This window comes from Rhamphochromis longiceps, linkage group LG3 (assembly GCF_057381845.1).
Source record: "Rhamphochromis longiceps isolate RC_006_pf linkage group LG3, R_longiceps_female_GT1.1, whole genome shotgun sequence".
Classification (NCBI taxonomy): Eukaryota; Metazoa; Chordata; class Actinopteri; order Cichliformes; family Cichlidae; genus Rhamphochromis; species Rhamphochromis longiceps.
Window position 1 is genome coordinate 30299951 of NC_140559.1, and position 15948 is coordinate 30315898.

At 39.0% G+C, this 15948-nt stretch overlaps 2 protein-coding genes across 2 annotated transcripts in view; both read left to right on the plus strand.

Moving 5' to 3' along the window:
- The window catches only part of LOC146674034 (uncharacterized), a 27374-nt gene extending 19925 nt beyond the window's left edge, over positions 1 to 7449 (plus strand). Inside the window, exon 3 of the mRNA XM_085392841.1 lies at positions 5099 to 7449. Within this exon, the coding sequence (XP_085248967.1) occupies positions 5099 to 6129 (1031 nt within the window). The 3' untranslated portion in view covers positions 6130 to 7449. The remainder of the gene's footprint in view (positions 1 to 5098) is intronic.
- Positions 7450 to 11664: 4215 nt separating this feature from the next.
- On the plus strand, positions 11665 to 13333 carry LOC146674035 (tripartite motif-containing protein 16-like). The gene has a single exon (XM_085393285.1). The coding sequence runs from the start codon at positions 11665 to 11667 to the stop codon at positions 13207 to 13209; it is 1545 nt and encodes a 514-aa protein (XP_085249411.1). The 3' UTR covers positions 13210 to 13333.
- The last annotated feature ends 2615 nt before the right edge of the window (positions 13334 to 15948 follow it).

Below are 15948 nucleotides of genomic sequence, written 5' to 3' on the forward strand. Positions count from 1 at the left end.
TGCAACTATCCTTTGAAGCACCGCTCCTCTAAAACAGCAATAAGGATCATTATTAGGCGATATGTAAATAACACAATAACTTTATAATTTAAAGCAAAATTGGGAAACGTAAAGTCCGAAACAGCCAAACAATACTTTTGCTCTGGGTCTAAACAGAGCGTGTTGTGTGTGACGTCTTCTTTTGCGCATGCTGGCCGCTTTGAGGGTTCACACTAGAGCGTGTTTGATGTCACTTTTTTTTTTTTTAGCGTGAACAAGCAGACAAAAAAATCGGATTTGATCAAAAAATCGGAATTGAGCATTAAGACCTGCAGTGTGAACGTAGCCTTAGATCCAGTCTTTTGAACTGGGAAGGACCACTTATCTCTTCTGCATGAAGATTTTATACCTGGGCATCCTTTCTTCCTCAAGGTCCAACTTTAATAAGCGGCATGAATGTATCTCTTTCTGTTATGGGAAATGTATTTGTATATTACCTCTCAAATACAAATAAGTTATTCAAGTTGGTTTACAAGATTAAATTAAAACCAAAAACAACAGAAAAAAGACAGAAATTATATCCATGATACAGCCTTGTGATACAGTCAGTGAAACTAAATTCCTCATCTATGATTTCACCAAAATTTTCCAACCAGGTTGAGGTCTTCAGTGCCCTATAGATTCAAGATGTGAATTAAGTTGTAATCATGGATCTTTGTTTCCAAACAGGAGAATCTCAGTTTTGTCTCTATTTAGTTGAAATCAATTTTTATTTCATCCACTTTGTTTTTTTAAGGCAAAAAACATAATGAGCTAACATTGTTTGGCAAGAGAGGGTTGTTACTTTTCTAAATCTATGTATACTAGAGGTGGGAATCACCACACATCCCACGATACGATATTATCACAATACTTAACGCACGATACGATATTATTGCAATTTTTAAAAATATTTTGCGATATTCAGATTCTGTACATAAAGGTAAACTTTATCAATATTCATTTTATCTAATATCAAAGTCTCACACTCAGTCTTTCTCTCATTTCAGTCAGTTTTATTGTTGACAAACTGAACGGTTTGTATTACAGTCTAGTCCAACTTAACTGAATGCAACCATCTGGTACAATTATAGCTATTCTGAACTATGCAATTTATGAAAACTATGCAGCCCATTCAGCAACTGAAGAATTTGAAAGTAAATTAAAACAAAATATAATTTTACATTAAATAAAAAAGTTTTAAACTTAATTAAAATAAAACATGTCTTAAATTAAAATAAGTAAACTGTCATGTTTATTGCTGCCAAAAAAAAGTTAAACACATTTGGACAGTAAGGAATGTCAGGATTCTTGCTCAGAAAAAGGATCAACATGCTCTGAAGTCAGAGCACAAAAACCTTTTTTGTAACAACATATCGATTTCTGCTGTCCCTGTATCGATACATTATTAGCAAACAAAATATCACGATACTACACAGTATCGATTTTTTCCCCCACCCCTAATGTATACTGTATTAATCCTGTAGGAAATTGTTTAGTCCTCGGCATTTAACCCGTTCACTCAGCGAATCAAGGATTTGTAGAGACGGTACCTTACTCAAGGGTAGCTAAGGGGTAGCTGAGTAGCTATCCCTGCCCCAACTGGGGTAACGTTGCCTTTACTCCTTGTTTTCAGGCATCTTCAGAAACAAAGTTGAGATGTACATCGTTCCTAAAAATCAATGAAAAAACAAAGAGATGTGATGTTTTTGGAACATGCAGAAAACCTTGAACATGCGCTAACTGCAGTCACTCTCACACAGGTTGTAGGACCCTTGCAAGTAAAAGCTGTGTTCTTGCTTAGAGACACTCTCCAGACAGATTGCCAACATGTTGCAGTCAGTCTGAATGAGTCGTCGTCAATAAGCACCACTTGAGGGGACTCGGCTCAAAGTCCTGAGGGGGTTGCTTCAGGAATATGGATGAATGGCCCGTGTTAGAAGCTGTACGGGACCTGCACACCTGTTAGCTGGTAATAAACAGGGGTGCAGATAACTTTTCAAGTGATCTACTCAGGTAAGGACCAAGAGATGGACCAAGTCATACACAGAAGAGGCTCCCATGCGTTTCCCTGCCTGCCTTAATCACATCCATTCTGTTACAGTAGTGTCTTTGTCAAGCTGCAAGGTGACCTCGTATTTCTTGAGAATCCTGCAAACTGTTGTGTTTCTGAAACTGTGGAGTACTTGCTTTCTTAAGGCCATGTTGAAGGATCAAATACTAAGAAATGATTGCATGACTTGAGGAAGTCGTATCTGATTTACCCCCGGGTAACTTTGCTTGTGTCTGTCAGCATGAGCATTAGAAACAGTGTGTGCCCTATAGTGGCCTATCACTATCAAGCAGAAGGATAAACTGTCCAATGGCCACGATGAGTTCATCCTTACATTCTCCAATGATCCGCTTTTCCCTCTGAAACCTAATGGTTGTGGTCTTTAAAATGCTGCCAATGTTAAGCATGTATGCTACAAATCACTGTTGTCACTCGTAGCCAGTTGCATTTTAATGGCTAACAATTGATAATATTTTTAACAGTTTCATGCGTCCATGCAGGCCACCTGATATTATGAAACTCGCCCAGTTTCACAAAGGGGATCCCATTTTTGTCACGCAGCTTCTTCAGTGCAGTTTTGTATTTTGCTCCACCTTTTTGCATAAAAACTGCAGCAGTTTGACCACAGAGCGATTAAATGTCTCTCAGTAAGGAACGTTGTATTCAGCTGATTTTATGCAATTTTCCAGTATGTGCAACTGCAGCAAGTTGCCAGAGTTTTAGCACGACGCTGTTGTACATACCCATGTTGACAGCCTGTGCACACAACGACCAACTTTGTTGTCCAGTCATCCAAGCCTGTGTCCTGGAAAAGTCTCACAAATCATCTGTTATGGCCTGTGTCTTTCGGTCAGCACCCAGTGCAGTCAGTCCAAGAAAGTCTCCGTTGTTGGACACGGACACAATGTAAACAATTTCCTTCTCGTTTTTTGTGATGTCCTCAGATCCAAATTCAGCAGACTCCAATTTGGCTCATAACTCCCCGCTGATGGTGTGAGCAATGCTCTGCATGATCTGTGTGCCCCCTTCAAGTGAATGACATGCACGTCTGACGTTTACACCTAGCTGCTTCAATAAAGAAGGATATGAAGACATAGGATGTGTGTGTTAAACTTTGTGGAAGCGAGGAGAAAAATATTAAACAGGGCTTACCTCTGTTCGTCATTTCGCTTGTCTTGCCATCTGTTAAGGGGGCAACTGCACATATCTTCTCGGATGGCTTGTTTATTAGCAATGACTCGCACCACATTCATGTGCTCCTTGCCCTTTTCACATTTGTCAAATAAAGGATGGTTACAATTCTTTGGGCCTTTAAAAATGCACCTGATTTGTCTCTTAGATGTAGATGAGAGAGGCAAATCTTTCACCACATTTTAGTGCACAGTGGCAACTTTTCTGAAAAAGTATTTTCTTCAGCACTGGCTCTGGTTAGCATTTCTTAGCTGGTGGCGAAACACCAAAGAAGCTACTTATTGTCTGTTGTTTTTTGGACATTTAGGTGGTGACAAGCAAAATGTGTAAGGTTAAATGACATGGTCAAGTACGCCAAAGGCACTTGGTAACACAAGTGTCACTACGCTTTCTTAATTTTTGTCACACATGCGTACCAGTTATCTGCACCCCTGGTAATGAGTCAGACTCGTTTCTGGTAGATGTTGGACTAAACCAGGGCTGCCCTTTGTCACCGAGTCTGTTCAGAATTATTATGGATACAATTTAAAAGCATAGCCAGCTGGCTTAAGGCCTCCACTTTGGTCGCTTCAGAATCTCACTTTTTGCAGATAATGGGGTTCTGTTGGCTTAATCAGATGGTGGCCTCCAGCTGTCACTGGAGTGGGTCGCAACCAAATGTGAAATTGTGAGAATGAAAATTAGTACCTCCAAATCTGGGGGCCATGGTCCTCAGCCTGAGTGAGCACAAGTTATTGGCCCAAGTGGAAGAGTTCATACATATATCATGGTCTTGTTCATGAGGGAAGCGAGAGATTGACAGATTGGGAGACTAAAGAAATGCAGAACGTACAGTAAAACAGTCATTCTATGTCCCTCCCTCACCTATGGTCACGAGCTCTGGGTACTGACAAAAAAGATGAGATTGCGAATAAAAGCAAGCAGAAATAAGTTTTCTCCATAGGGTCACTGACCTCTCTCCTAGAGATAGGGTGAGGAGTTTTGCCATCCAGGAGGGGCTTAGTATAGAGTCGCTGCTACTCCTCCACATCAAAAGGAGCTGGGCATGACCCACCAGAATGAGGTCTTGGGGCAGACCCAGGACGCACTGGAGAGATGACATCTCACAGCTGGCTTGAGGATGCCTTAGTGTTCCCCTGGATAAGAAGAATTGCTGTCTGCATAGACAGTGATTAGGCATGTGATTTTCAATGATATATCACAGTTAATTGTCAACTTGACGCCATTCAATCACAGACTGATAGAAGACAGACTTTGTCTGGCAGCATTTATAACAGCTTTTAGTAACAGTGTTGGTAATCTTGGCAATCTCATTTTGCTGAAAGAAAATAATAATAATAATAATAATAATAATAATAATAATAATAATAATAATAATAATAGCTGTAGTGAGAGGAGTTTATTTGGAATAAAACGGATACTGAAAAGGTTTGAGAACATACATCGCAGTTGAAAAACTGTGTTAAACTGTAATACATGTTATTGCAATATCCAATATTCATGTTGCAAAAAGTAAATAAAAATAGCATTATGAAGCCTGTGGTCATTCTCACCTCTACTTAGCAGGATACAATTGTACCCACACATCCGCGTTCATTTAACAGAAAACACACAAGCATCTTTATATTTCATATACAGCATCACAGACATCCACGAAGCTGATCTTTGAAGGGTGTAAAACTAAAAAACAATTTGAATCAGTGCATTCACTTTAAGTTTCACTGCTCAATATTAGCCACATGTTCAGTATGTAGAGTTCTCCTAATGGTTCAGCTTATACTATATCTTCTCAAATTTTTGTTTTTCTACTATTTTTTTCTTCATTTGTCCATTCAGACCTCCAACAGCAGCATGTCTGTGATGAGGAGAAGGTTGTCAGAGGTCAGCAGGTCTGTAACCAGGAGAGGAACTCTAGTCTGGACCAAGACGACCCAGAGCCTCCACAGATTAAAAATGAACAGGAGGAACTCTGCGGCAGTCAGGAAGGACAGCAGCTTGGACTGAAGCAGGAGGCTGATGCCTTCATGGACACCCTTGTTTATCAGGAAAGTTACCACAGTGAACTGGAATCAAACAGTGAGCAGCTCCTTTCTCACAGCTGTCCTGAAGTAGAAAGCAAGCATGTAGTCTCAGGATCAGCTAGAAATATAGCACTAAAGAGGAGGAGACGTCTCAGACTTGCTGACACAAGGGAAAAGTCTCTAAAATGTGACACATGTGGAAAAGCATTTTACTTCCAATCCCACCTGAGTGCACATCTTAGAGTTCACACAGGTGAGAAACCATATTCTTGTAGCACCTGTGGGAAAAGATTCAGCCACAAATCAGCATTGGATAATCATATAAGACGTTACACAGGCGAGAAGCCATATCTTTGTATCACTTGCGGGAAAAGATTTGTTCAGAAGTCTCATTTGGAGCGTCATGTGAGAATTCATACAGGTGAAAAGCCGTATCCTTGTATCACCTGTGGGAAAAGATTTAATCAGAATTCAGAGCTGCAACGTCATGTAAGAATTCACACAGGTGAGAAGCCGTATTTTTGTAAAACTTGTGGGAAAAGATTTGCTGACTCATCAGGACTCATAAAACACATGAGATTTCACACAGGTGAGAAACCATTTTCTTGTGGGATCTGTGGAAAAAGTTTCAGTCAGAAATCAGCATTGGAAACTCATGTAAGAACTCACACAGGCGAGAAGCCGTATTCTTGTAGCACTTGTGGGAAAAAATTCAATCAGAAATCAGGAATGAAGTCTCATGCAAGAATTCACACAGGTGAGAAACCACATTGCTGTAGCAGGTGTGGGAAAACCTTTAGCCAGACGACACACTTAAAGAAGCACATGAGAATTCATACTGATTAAAAGTTTAAAGCTTAGAACATGTGGGACAGCTGTTAGTCATAATAGAGTGTTGGTTGTCGAGCTCACACTGAGCAGAAGTCAAACCACTGCAACACCTGAGTGAAAAGATGAATCATATTCAGGTCAGTATTATGTGGGTTCTATTCCAGGAAGCAGGTTTAACTAACAACTGCAAGTTTGCTAATCCTGACATGAGGGAGAGAAAGAGAGTTAACTTTAACTCGGTGTCACTCACCAGGTTAAGAAACTCTTTGAACCTAACAGATTTCAGCAGATTTTCTTAAACAAACTATGAATTTGTGTAAGAAACTCATAGTCACTCCTCCCATTTGCTGCACCTGAACCTGCCAACTGACACTCCAGTTAATTTCCTCTTTCATAATGTTGTTAACAACGCACATTAATCTGCTGGAAGTTCTTACAAATTGTCAGTTAGATGTTGCTTTGTAACTTTGTTTTTTTGGGATTGATTTTATAATCGTGCAGTGAAAAATGTCATGATTGGGACAGCGATTATTGCAGATTTATTAAGAGCTGAGAATAAGAGCATATAGTAGCATATACTAATTTAGTTTCTGTATTTCCAACTCTGACTTAGCAGAGCCAACTTTGAGTACATTATTGTATTTTTGTAGTACGTCATTGTCCTCTTTAAAGTTTTAGACCCATAGAGCACAGGATTAGCTATACTTTAAAGTCAGGTTTGAAATGCACACAGTAGACTGTCTGTGTTTTGAACATTTCATTCTGAAATTTCACAGACTCACAGGACTCAGTCATATAATAATCTCAAACAATGTTTTGAAAGGTAAATTAAGGTAATTTTAAAGGTAAGGTAAATTTAAAGGTAAGGTAGATTTAAAGTCTGTGACTTTAAATGAAACACATTTTTCATTCACACTAACCCAAATCCATCTCACTGGGGTATCATATAGCCCTTTTTCACTAGTACCCACTCTGCTCGACTCGACTTGGTTTCAGTGTTTTTTCCATTACGCTGGAGTACCACCTACTCTGGGTGGGGTCGTTATAGCAATGTGGCCTAAATTCCCGTGACGGCGTTTGTAAATGACACAACAAAATGAGGATGTTAAGATGTTGGTATACCTGCTACCTGGTCACCACAAAAATGACACTAAAAACGAGCGTATAACGTTTGCCTCTGTTTTCTTTTATGGAAATCTCAATAGAAAAAAAGAGGTTGCTACAGCCCATCAATGCATGAAATACTGGCTTGAAATGTTTGATTTCATTAAAAAATGAAATTGTCAAATTGTGGCAAAAACATTTTTTGTAATTTAATAAAATGACTTGACTGTGTGCTGCTATCTGATGCTACGTCCATCAGTAAACTGTGTCTGATCTGTTTATCTCGATTTTTATCTTCAGTTTCTGTCATTTTGCTGCTATCGGGTTACCCCTGAATAGATTTCAAATTCAACTTCAGATCATTTTAATGTAATATATGTTAATTCATGGGTAAATAATGACCATGGGAAGTATAAAAAGTTGTAGCTATACATTACATGAAGTTTTATAATATCCGATGATGATGATGACAGAATAGACCAATAAAATGAATTTCTCCTCTCCTGTTATTTTAAAATAACTATTTTCAGCGCTGACACGTGTTGGTATTTTTCAAACTACTCCATCAAAATGGAGGTTCAGCTCTTAATTTACTCATGGTGATTTATGGTATCTGAGCTCCATACCTTTCTTTCTCTTCTCACACACACTCTTAACTCAGAGTTGATTGAACTTTGATCAACTGTTCGGGAACAGGAAACTCAGGCTTACAGAGTTAATCATCTCAGAGTTTGTTTTTTAAACTCAGAGTTTATTGGACATGCTTCCTGGAACAGGGCATTGACCAGGGAAGAACTCTCAGCATTAATTCTTACAACTGTATCAGAGAAACCCTGATCTTACATTTCATGATGGTTGAAGTTAATTTTCTGTCTTAATTCAAATGTTTTTCCTTGTTTCTTTAATGTTGTTTTATATAAATCTAGAAACTTGTGTTTTAACTTTGTACCCCAGTCCAGTGGTTCCCAAACTTTTTTTTGCTAGGCCCCCCTTTGTTTTACAAGAAAAATGCCGCCCCCCGCGCGCGCACACACACACGCACACGCACTAACACATCCTCCAACCACGCACACCCATATTCTGCTCCATTGCGGTTTATTTCACACCTCAAACATTTAGCAAACAATTGAGCAAATACAAGTAATCTGCAAAAAATTACAGGTAGTAAGAAAACAAACTACTAACTCTTTTACGCTACGTTCGCACCTACTTTTGAAAACACAGCTGTTTCATCCACGCGTAAACGGCGTTTCGAATCACCGAAAACTGAGATTTTTAAAACTCCTCTTTTGCGTTTATGTGTGGACGAGGAATACAGAGTTCATCACACAACGTCAAAGGTATGTGCCTTTTGTCACATCACGCTGTGCGCCACGTTATTGTTTACATGAGATGAATTGCAGATAGTCAGATTAATTAACTAATTTTGTCTGTGTCTTCAGGTTTTACACACTTACATACACACACGCAGTTACTGTCCCTCTATTTACAAAGGCAGAGGCATCACAGTGTAATTATTTTACCCTCAACATTGCTATCAATACATTTTTCAAAAATGCCTCTCTGTGCAAAATGGGTTTAAAAACATAAACAGCTGTGGGATACTGTTTGTCCGTGATTTAGACAGGGGGAACAAATTGTGGCAGGATCAGCCTGATGTTATTTGTATCCCGCTGTAACTTTACTGTATAAAGAGCTAACATCTCCAAAATGTCAGGAGTAGTTAGTCATTACGACAAGTGTTTGTGAACTAAAAATCAAGAATGTGGGATACTGTTTGTCCGTGATTTGAAGAGCCCAGTGTGTGCTCCCGACGCAGGGAAAAGCAGTTATGCAGGGGAGAACTACTTTGGCACTTGTGCAGGTGAAGCCAAAGCGAAGATATGCTTCATTATATTTTCTAGTCTTTGGCTTAGAATGAAGTTGGTTTGGAAACATATTCAGCTATGCTTCATCTCCTGCTTTGCGTTTGTGTAGGCGCCCCATGATAGCAGTGTCCAAGCATTGTTGTCGTTGTGTTTTTTCCTTTTCATACCACGCCCCCTCCTGCAATGGCTCTCTGCCCTCCCTAGGGGGTGGGCCCCACACTTTGGGAAGGTCTGCCCTAGTCTATATTATGGTTCCCTTTTACTTTCCTCTTATTCTTTTTTTTTTTGTATGGAAATAAAAAAAATATTGCCTTGTGTAACACGATTCTGTGATTCATTGACCGGAATATGATCTTCTAGTAGAAAGACTTGACCCTCTATTTAGGAACCTGCTGAAAATGTACAGGTGCACTCTCAAAGTACATTTACAATTGTGCAATAATAACAGAGCAGAATTTATTTATTTTTTATTATGTGTCACCACACATAAGTGTAGTTATATCACAATAATGTTTGTATTATCATCTTTGCAGTTTGTTGAAGCATTGAAGCTCCTTTCCTCAGTATTTAGAGAATTCTAACTCGAGCTCTTATTATGGCTGCTGTGTAGATACCTCAGGGTCAGCTCTTCATCAGCAAAACACAAAACGAACTATTACAACATAACCTCAGGGTTGCATGGATCAGCTCCACAGTATATCACAGTTGTATTAACTCAATATTTCTGTCTCTGAGGTCATAGTCCAACAACTTCTCTCAGACCTCCTTTACCTGGAATCAAAAGGTGAGCAGACTTTCTTTGGTGTTGCTGCAGGGTACTCACTAACGCATGTACTGCGCTTGGTTTGACCATACATACAACTATCTAGTCCTGTCTTAAGTAACCAGCCTGATTAGCCAATGAGCCATAGGTAAATATGATCTAATGGGTGAGGAACCTGGAGGAATGCGGAGAAAGCACCTGAAGGAAATTAAACAAAATACCCCCAAGCATACACATACAAATACTGACAGAAAAACAAGAAAGACAGAAAAGCAATGGAGAGAGGGAGAGAAAAGGCAGGCCAGCCTGAGAGGCCTCAGGAACCATGACAGTTATGTTATTTTCATATTTTGAATGTCAAATAGTAATGTTCCCCTCAAAATAACTTTGGTTCAACTCGAGTTTCTAAATTTGTTAAATCACCCAAATCATCTGGTGCATTAATGTCCTGTGGGATTTCAGAATTGCAACACATAACTTCAAATAATATAACGTTAAAATATGCCTTTTAGGCTAAATTACATTCTAAATTCAAGATTTTACCCTAAAATTACTTAACCCTTTAAAGCCGGTCAGAGCGGGCACGCTCCGTTTTGTGTAACTATTTTTAAATCCCAGTAGCACTGCAACCACGTAAGCTAGCGCAATAATTTTCTTTGCATGTGAAACTGGAGGAGTTGTACTTACATCATGCCATCAGCTTGTCCTAGGTCACAGTTTCCTTCCACATATGGCTTTGCAAAAGCTGCATAAAGAGCGCTTGCAGCAACAAAAATATAATATTCGAGAAACACGCTTTACCGATCCGATCAGCTGTTCATAACACTTCCTACGTCCATCAGCGTGAACTGTCGCATGCCCACCATGACCTGCCCGAAACCAGAAGTGACGTCATTTTCGCGGAAATGTAGTTTTTTACCATCAAGGCCTCATGAGCTTATACTGGTGTTTTTAAAAGTTATGTTTGACTTTATGACTTTCTGTGTCGTTTCTGGGATGCTTAGGACTCATATTGCACTGCTGGAAATAGTTTATTTTGATGCATATGCTGCTTTTTTGCAAATTTGCCCTATAATATTTATTTTCGTTTTTCCTGCAGTGTATAGAAATTGGTGTATTTCAAAAATAAAACTATGAAGACACTCAAAATAAATTTCCCGTGGTGGGAAACTAGTTTGTGCAACTTTTTTGTATTTACAGTTTTGAGGGATAAGCCTCTTAAATTTCTCTAACTAGAAATATATGTTAAAAAAAACAAAAACAATTTTCAATTTTTTTGTAGTTTATTGATCTTTTTTGCAATTTATGTAATTACTATGCACTTAATGCATGCATATTATTAAAACATGGGCTATAATGGTTGTATTGATGTATAGCAACTTGAAATGCTCCCAAAAATGGCTCCACAGCATGTAAAAATATAATATAAGCTCTGGTGGACTTGGTTCTATGGTAGGTCTTAAAGGGTTAATTACTTAATTCAGTAATTAATTATTTAAAGCTTACAAGTTGAGGTGAGCAGTAAATAAAAAGTGTTTAAACACACAATAACAATTACAAACCACTTCCTGGAGTGAAATACAATCCTCCCTGTTCTTCATCTTCTTGTTCTTAAACAAGGGAAGTCCCCTTTGTTCAGATGTTTCCTCATTCCCTTCACTTCTGATCTGACCTTTGAACATTTGTGTAACCACGTTTCAGAGCTGACAGGCTCCATTCACTGCAAAAAAAACACATGTTGTTGAGGTCAGAGCTCAGACTAATTTCAGTTATAAGGAAGAGAAACTCACACAGTCACTGACACTGAGAGGAGAAATGGCGCAGAAAGGAGTTCAACTGGACGGAGAAACGAGGAAGACTTTCACACAGAGGCCTGTCCTGGTGAAAAACATCATGCAGCTGAAGAAGACTGGACTCCAAGCTGCTCCAGCTGATCACTGCTATGCTGGACCTGAAGATGTGGCCTGTGATGTCTGCACTGGGAGGAAGCGGAAAGCCATCAAGTCCTGTTTATCTTGTCCAGCCTCTTACTGTGAGAAACACCTCCAACCTCACTATGATGCAGCTCCATTAAAGAAACACAAGCTGGTGGCCCCCTCCAAGAAGCTCCAGGAGAACATCTGCTCTCGTCATGATGAGGTGATGAAGATTTTCTGTCGTACTGATCAGCAGAGTATCTGTTATCTCTGCACAATGGATGAACATAAAGGCCATGAAACAGTCCCAGCTGCAGCAGAAAGGACTGAGAAGCAGAAGGAGCTCGAGGTGAGACGACTAAACATCCAGCAGAGAATCCAGGAGCGAGAGAAAGATGTGAAGCTGCTTCAACAGGAGGTGGAGGCCATCAATGGCTCTGCTGATAAAGCAGTGGAGGACAGTGAGAAGATGTTCACTGAGCTGATCCGTCTCATCCAGAAAAGAAGCTCTGATGTGAAGCAGCAGGTCAGATCCCAGCAGGAAACTGAAGTGAGTCGAGTCAAAGAGCTTCAGGAGAAGCTGGAGCAGGAGATCGCTGAGCTGAAGAGGAAAGACGGCGAGCTGGAGCAGCTCTCACACACAGAGGATCACAACCAGTTTCTACACAACTACCCCTCACTGTCAGCACTCAGTGAGTCTACACACTCATCCAGCATCAATATTCGTCCTCTGAGCTACTTTGAGGATGTGACAGCAGCTGTGTCAGAGACCAGAGATAAACTACAGGACATTCTGAGAGAGGAATGGACAAACATCTCACTGACAGTCACTGAAGTGGATGTTTTACTGTCACCAGCAGAGCCAAAGACCAGAGCTGGATTCTTAAAATATTCATGTGAAATCACACTGGATCCAAACACAGCACACAAAGAGCTGTTATTATCTAAAGGGGACAGAAAAGCAACACAGTTGAAACAACAACAGTCTTATTCTGATCATCCAGACAGATTCACCTTTTATGATCAAGTCCTGAGTAGAGAGAGTCTGACTGGACGTTGCTACTGGGAGGTGGAGTGGAGAGGGATAGAAGTAGCAGTCTCATACAAGAATATCAGAAGAGTAGGAAAGTCAGCTGATCGTATATTTGGATACAATAACAAATCTTGGGCATTACTTTGTGAAAACAACAGTTATTCATTTTTTCACAAGAAAGTACGAACTGTCCTCTCAGGTCCTCGGTCCTCCAGAGTAGGAGTGTACCTGGATCACAGAGCAGGTATTCTGTCTTTCTACAGCGTCTCTGAAACCATGACTCTCCTCCACAGAGTCCAGACCACATTCACTCAGCCGCTCTATGCTGGACTTTGGCTTTATTTTTCAGCTGGAGCTACTGCAGAGTTGATTAAAGTCAAACAGAGAAGACAGGTTCATGTTGATCCCTGACCATTATATGTACTTGTGTAGTTTCTAAATGAGGCTTTACATTTTAGAAGCTGAGAAGTTCAGTGGTCCATTGATGTGTGAAAATAATATTGCACTGATTCAAACTGTACTTACATTTATATACCTTACCTTACCAGGGCGACCGTGGCTCAGGGGGTTGGGAAGCGTATCTGTAACCAGAAGGTCGCCGGTTCGATCCCTGAGCTCTCTGTCCTGGTTGTTGTGTCCTTGGGCAAGACACTTTACCCTAATGGTGTTGGCCAGAGGGGCCGATGGCGCGATATGGCAGCCTTGCTTCTGTCAGTCTGCCCCAGGGCATCTGTGGCTACAACCGTAGCTTGCCTCCACCAGTGTGTGTGAATGCAAGTTCCTTGAAAAGGGCTATATAAATCCAATCCATTATTATTATTATTACATCAATATAAATCTGAATTTGTTCTTATGGCTGATAATCATGTGAGTTTAAATGATACTACTCTTCATATTCAGCATGTTTGAAATCTGTCATCAGTCTGGTTAGTGCTTTTATTCTGTAGTTGCTGTAGTGGGTTGTCAAATGCAACAATATATTGGAGCTGCAGTGATTCATCAGTTAGTCAATGATTAGAGAATTGATTGTTTTATCATTATTTTGTACTGTAGAGTTTACACATAAAAACCAGTTTAGATGGAGATCCTTAACTACTTTCACAGAACACATTTTTCATAAAACTTTTTCAATAAAAGCTGGGATGTTGCATACATTAAAAAAAGAAATGAAATGTGTATATATAAAGACTATCATGCTGATTTTCTGGAAGGTTAAAGTTAAGCATGCTGTTGTTTTATTGGATCTTTGAGTAGTTCTGCTGTTTATTAATGTTGATTGTGTGCTCTTAAAGGTTAAATAAAGGTTTCATTTCAAATACAGTATATGAAAGTACCTTTTTTCTCATGTTTTTCTGTCTTCTGAGATTTTGTATAAATTTAGCTAATGCAGTCAGTGAGACTAGTCTCGTTTCACTTTGACAATATAAGTGGACCTTAAAATGTTATTAATATATTAAAAAAATATTCTACTAAAAATAATCAGTGGTGAAATTTAACTCGACTCAAATGGTAAGCTTCAGTGAAAATTTAACATACATTTATTTCCATTTCATATCACATCATGCCTTCTTCTCAGCTCAACTTCATCTCAGAAAATTGTTTTTCTTTTCAAGTGAATATATGAATACTTTATATAAGAAGGAGACACATAGACTTATTTTAATATATAGCAGCACTATATTTGTCTGAAAGCTTTAGTTACTCATAGTAATGAGTAGTAGTAGTAGTAGCAACTCATAAGTTAAACCCAATTTTAACTTATAATCACAATGCAAACTTTGTACTTTTTATTTAAAGAGAAAAACAGCTAAAGGGAAACAGGACAGAGACAAAATCCAGCAGAAAGTATTTAAAACAACAGCGACAGACTCCAGTGTTATAGCAACACTGCATAAACAGCACAGAAAGAGAATAAGAGGTTTCATATTTACCTCCTGTCTTCCTATCCAGGGCTGTGTTCAGGATGGCAGCTAAATAAATGTAAACTGCAGCATAACGTGATTAAACTGGGATATTCCAACTTCACTGTTGATTTTTTTTTTATCAGAATGCTCTGGTCAAATGTTTGACTCTTGTAAATAAAACTCATTTCTTTGAGTGCAACAAGTGAACTGTCTGCTTGTTTCTCCATAAAACATCAGAGAGAAACAAGTCGAAAGAGTCCAAACGGCGACAGCAGCTATCAATCATTTTACTTCAAGCTTTTTATTGATTCTTTTGTTGATTCATTTGATAAGAAATACTTGTGCATTGTGTATGAGCAATAATAAATATTTAAAAAAAGAAAATCACAGTCTCATAAAATGCACTGCTCATTGAATTAAATGTCAAAAATTGCAGTGTTTAATAGTTTAATGAGATGGTTTGTCTTTCTGTGCCATAATAAAATGATATGTTTTAAATAAAACATTTTTGAAAAAGAAATAATAATTACCAGCAATTGCAAATAAAAGATGGTATACAAAGAACCTAAACTAAGGCATAAAATAAAATAGCCTTCACTCTATCTTTTTGGAAGCTTTTGTTACATTAGTAGGAGGGGCAAAAAGAGTTATGATGGTGAACCTGTTAATAATTCATTTTAATGGATATTGCTGTCATATAGGGCGGCTTTTGGACACAACAACAAAAAAAAGTTTTCTTTCCATCTGAGGTCGCCGTCACTGTAACAGCAGCTTTTTGTGTTTCTCTGCGTTTGTGGACAGACTCTGGCTCCACGCTGAACTATGACAGCATCATATTCACTGCTGCTGTTGTGTTGTTGGAAATCTGGGGCTGCTTGAGCCGAATGTTGCAATGCAACAGAGCCGAGGATTAAACGAAGAATCGTTTTTAATCATTGTTTAAGGATCGTTATTACTGTCTATAAAATCCCCACAGTCTCTGTAATATTCTTAGCCTTTGAACCGTCAAAGGCTTTAAAAGAAAGAGAAACCTGAGGGAATGTTAGATAAGTGAATACAACGAAACACATACTTTAAAAAGTGTATTTTTTGGCCGCTTCCCTGGGACTGTCCACCATTATTCGATAAACATCCCACCGCCACGAGGGGGCGCTTGGCATCAGGTAGAACAGGAGGCCTACCAGCCTTAACGGTCTCGCCGTGAACTTCATTTATGATCCACTGGAGAATAAAGCAATATACCATT

What these genes read in the sequence shown, in the direction of transcription:
- LOC146674035 (XM_085393285.1), top strand. Translation starts at nt 11,665, where the DNA reads ATGGCGCAGAAAGGAGTTCAACTGGACGGAGAAACGAGGAAGACTTTC.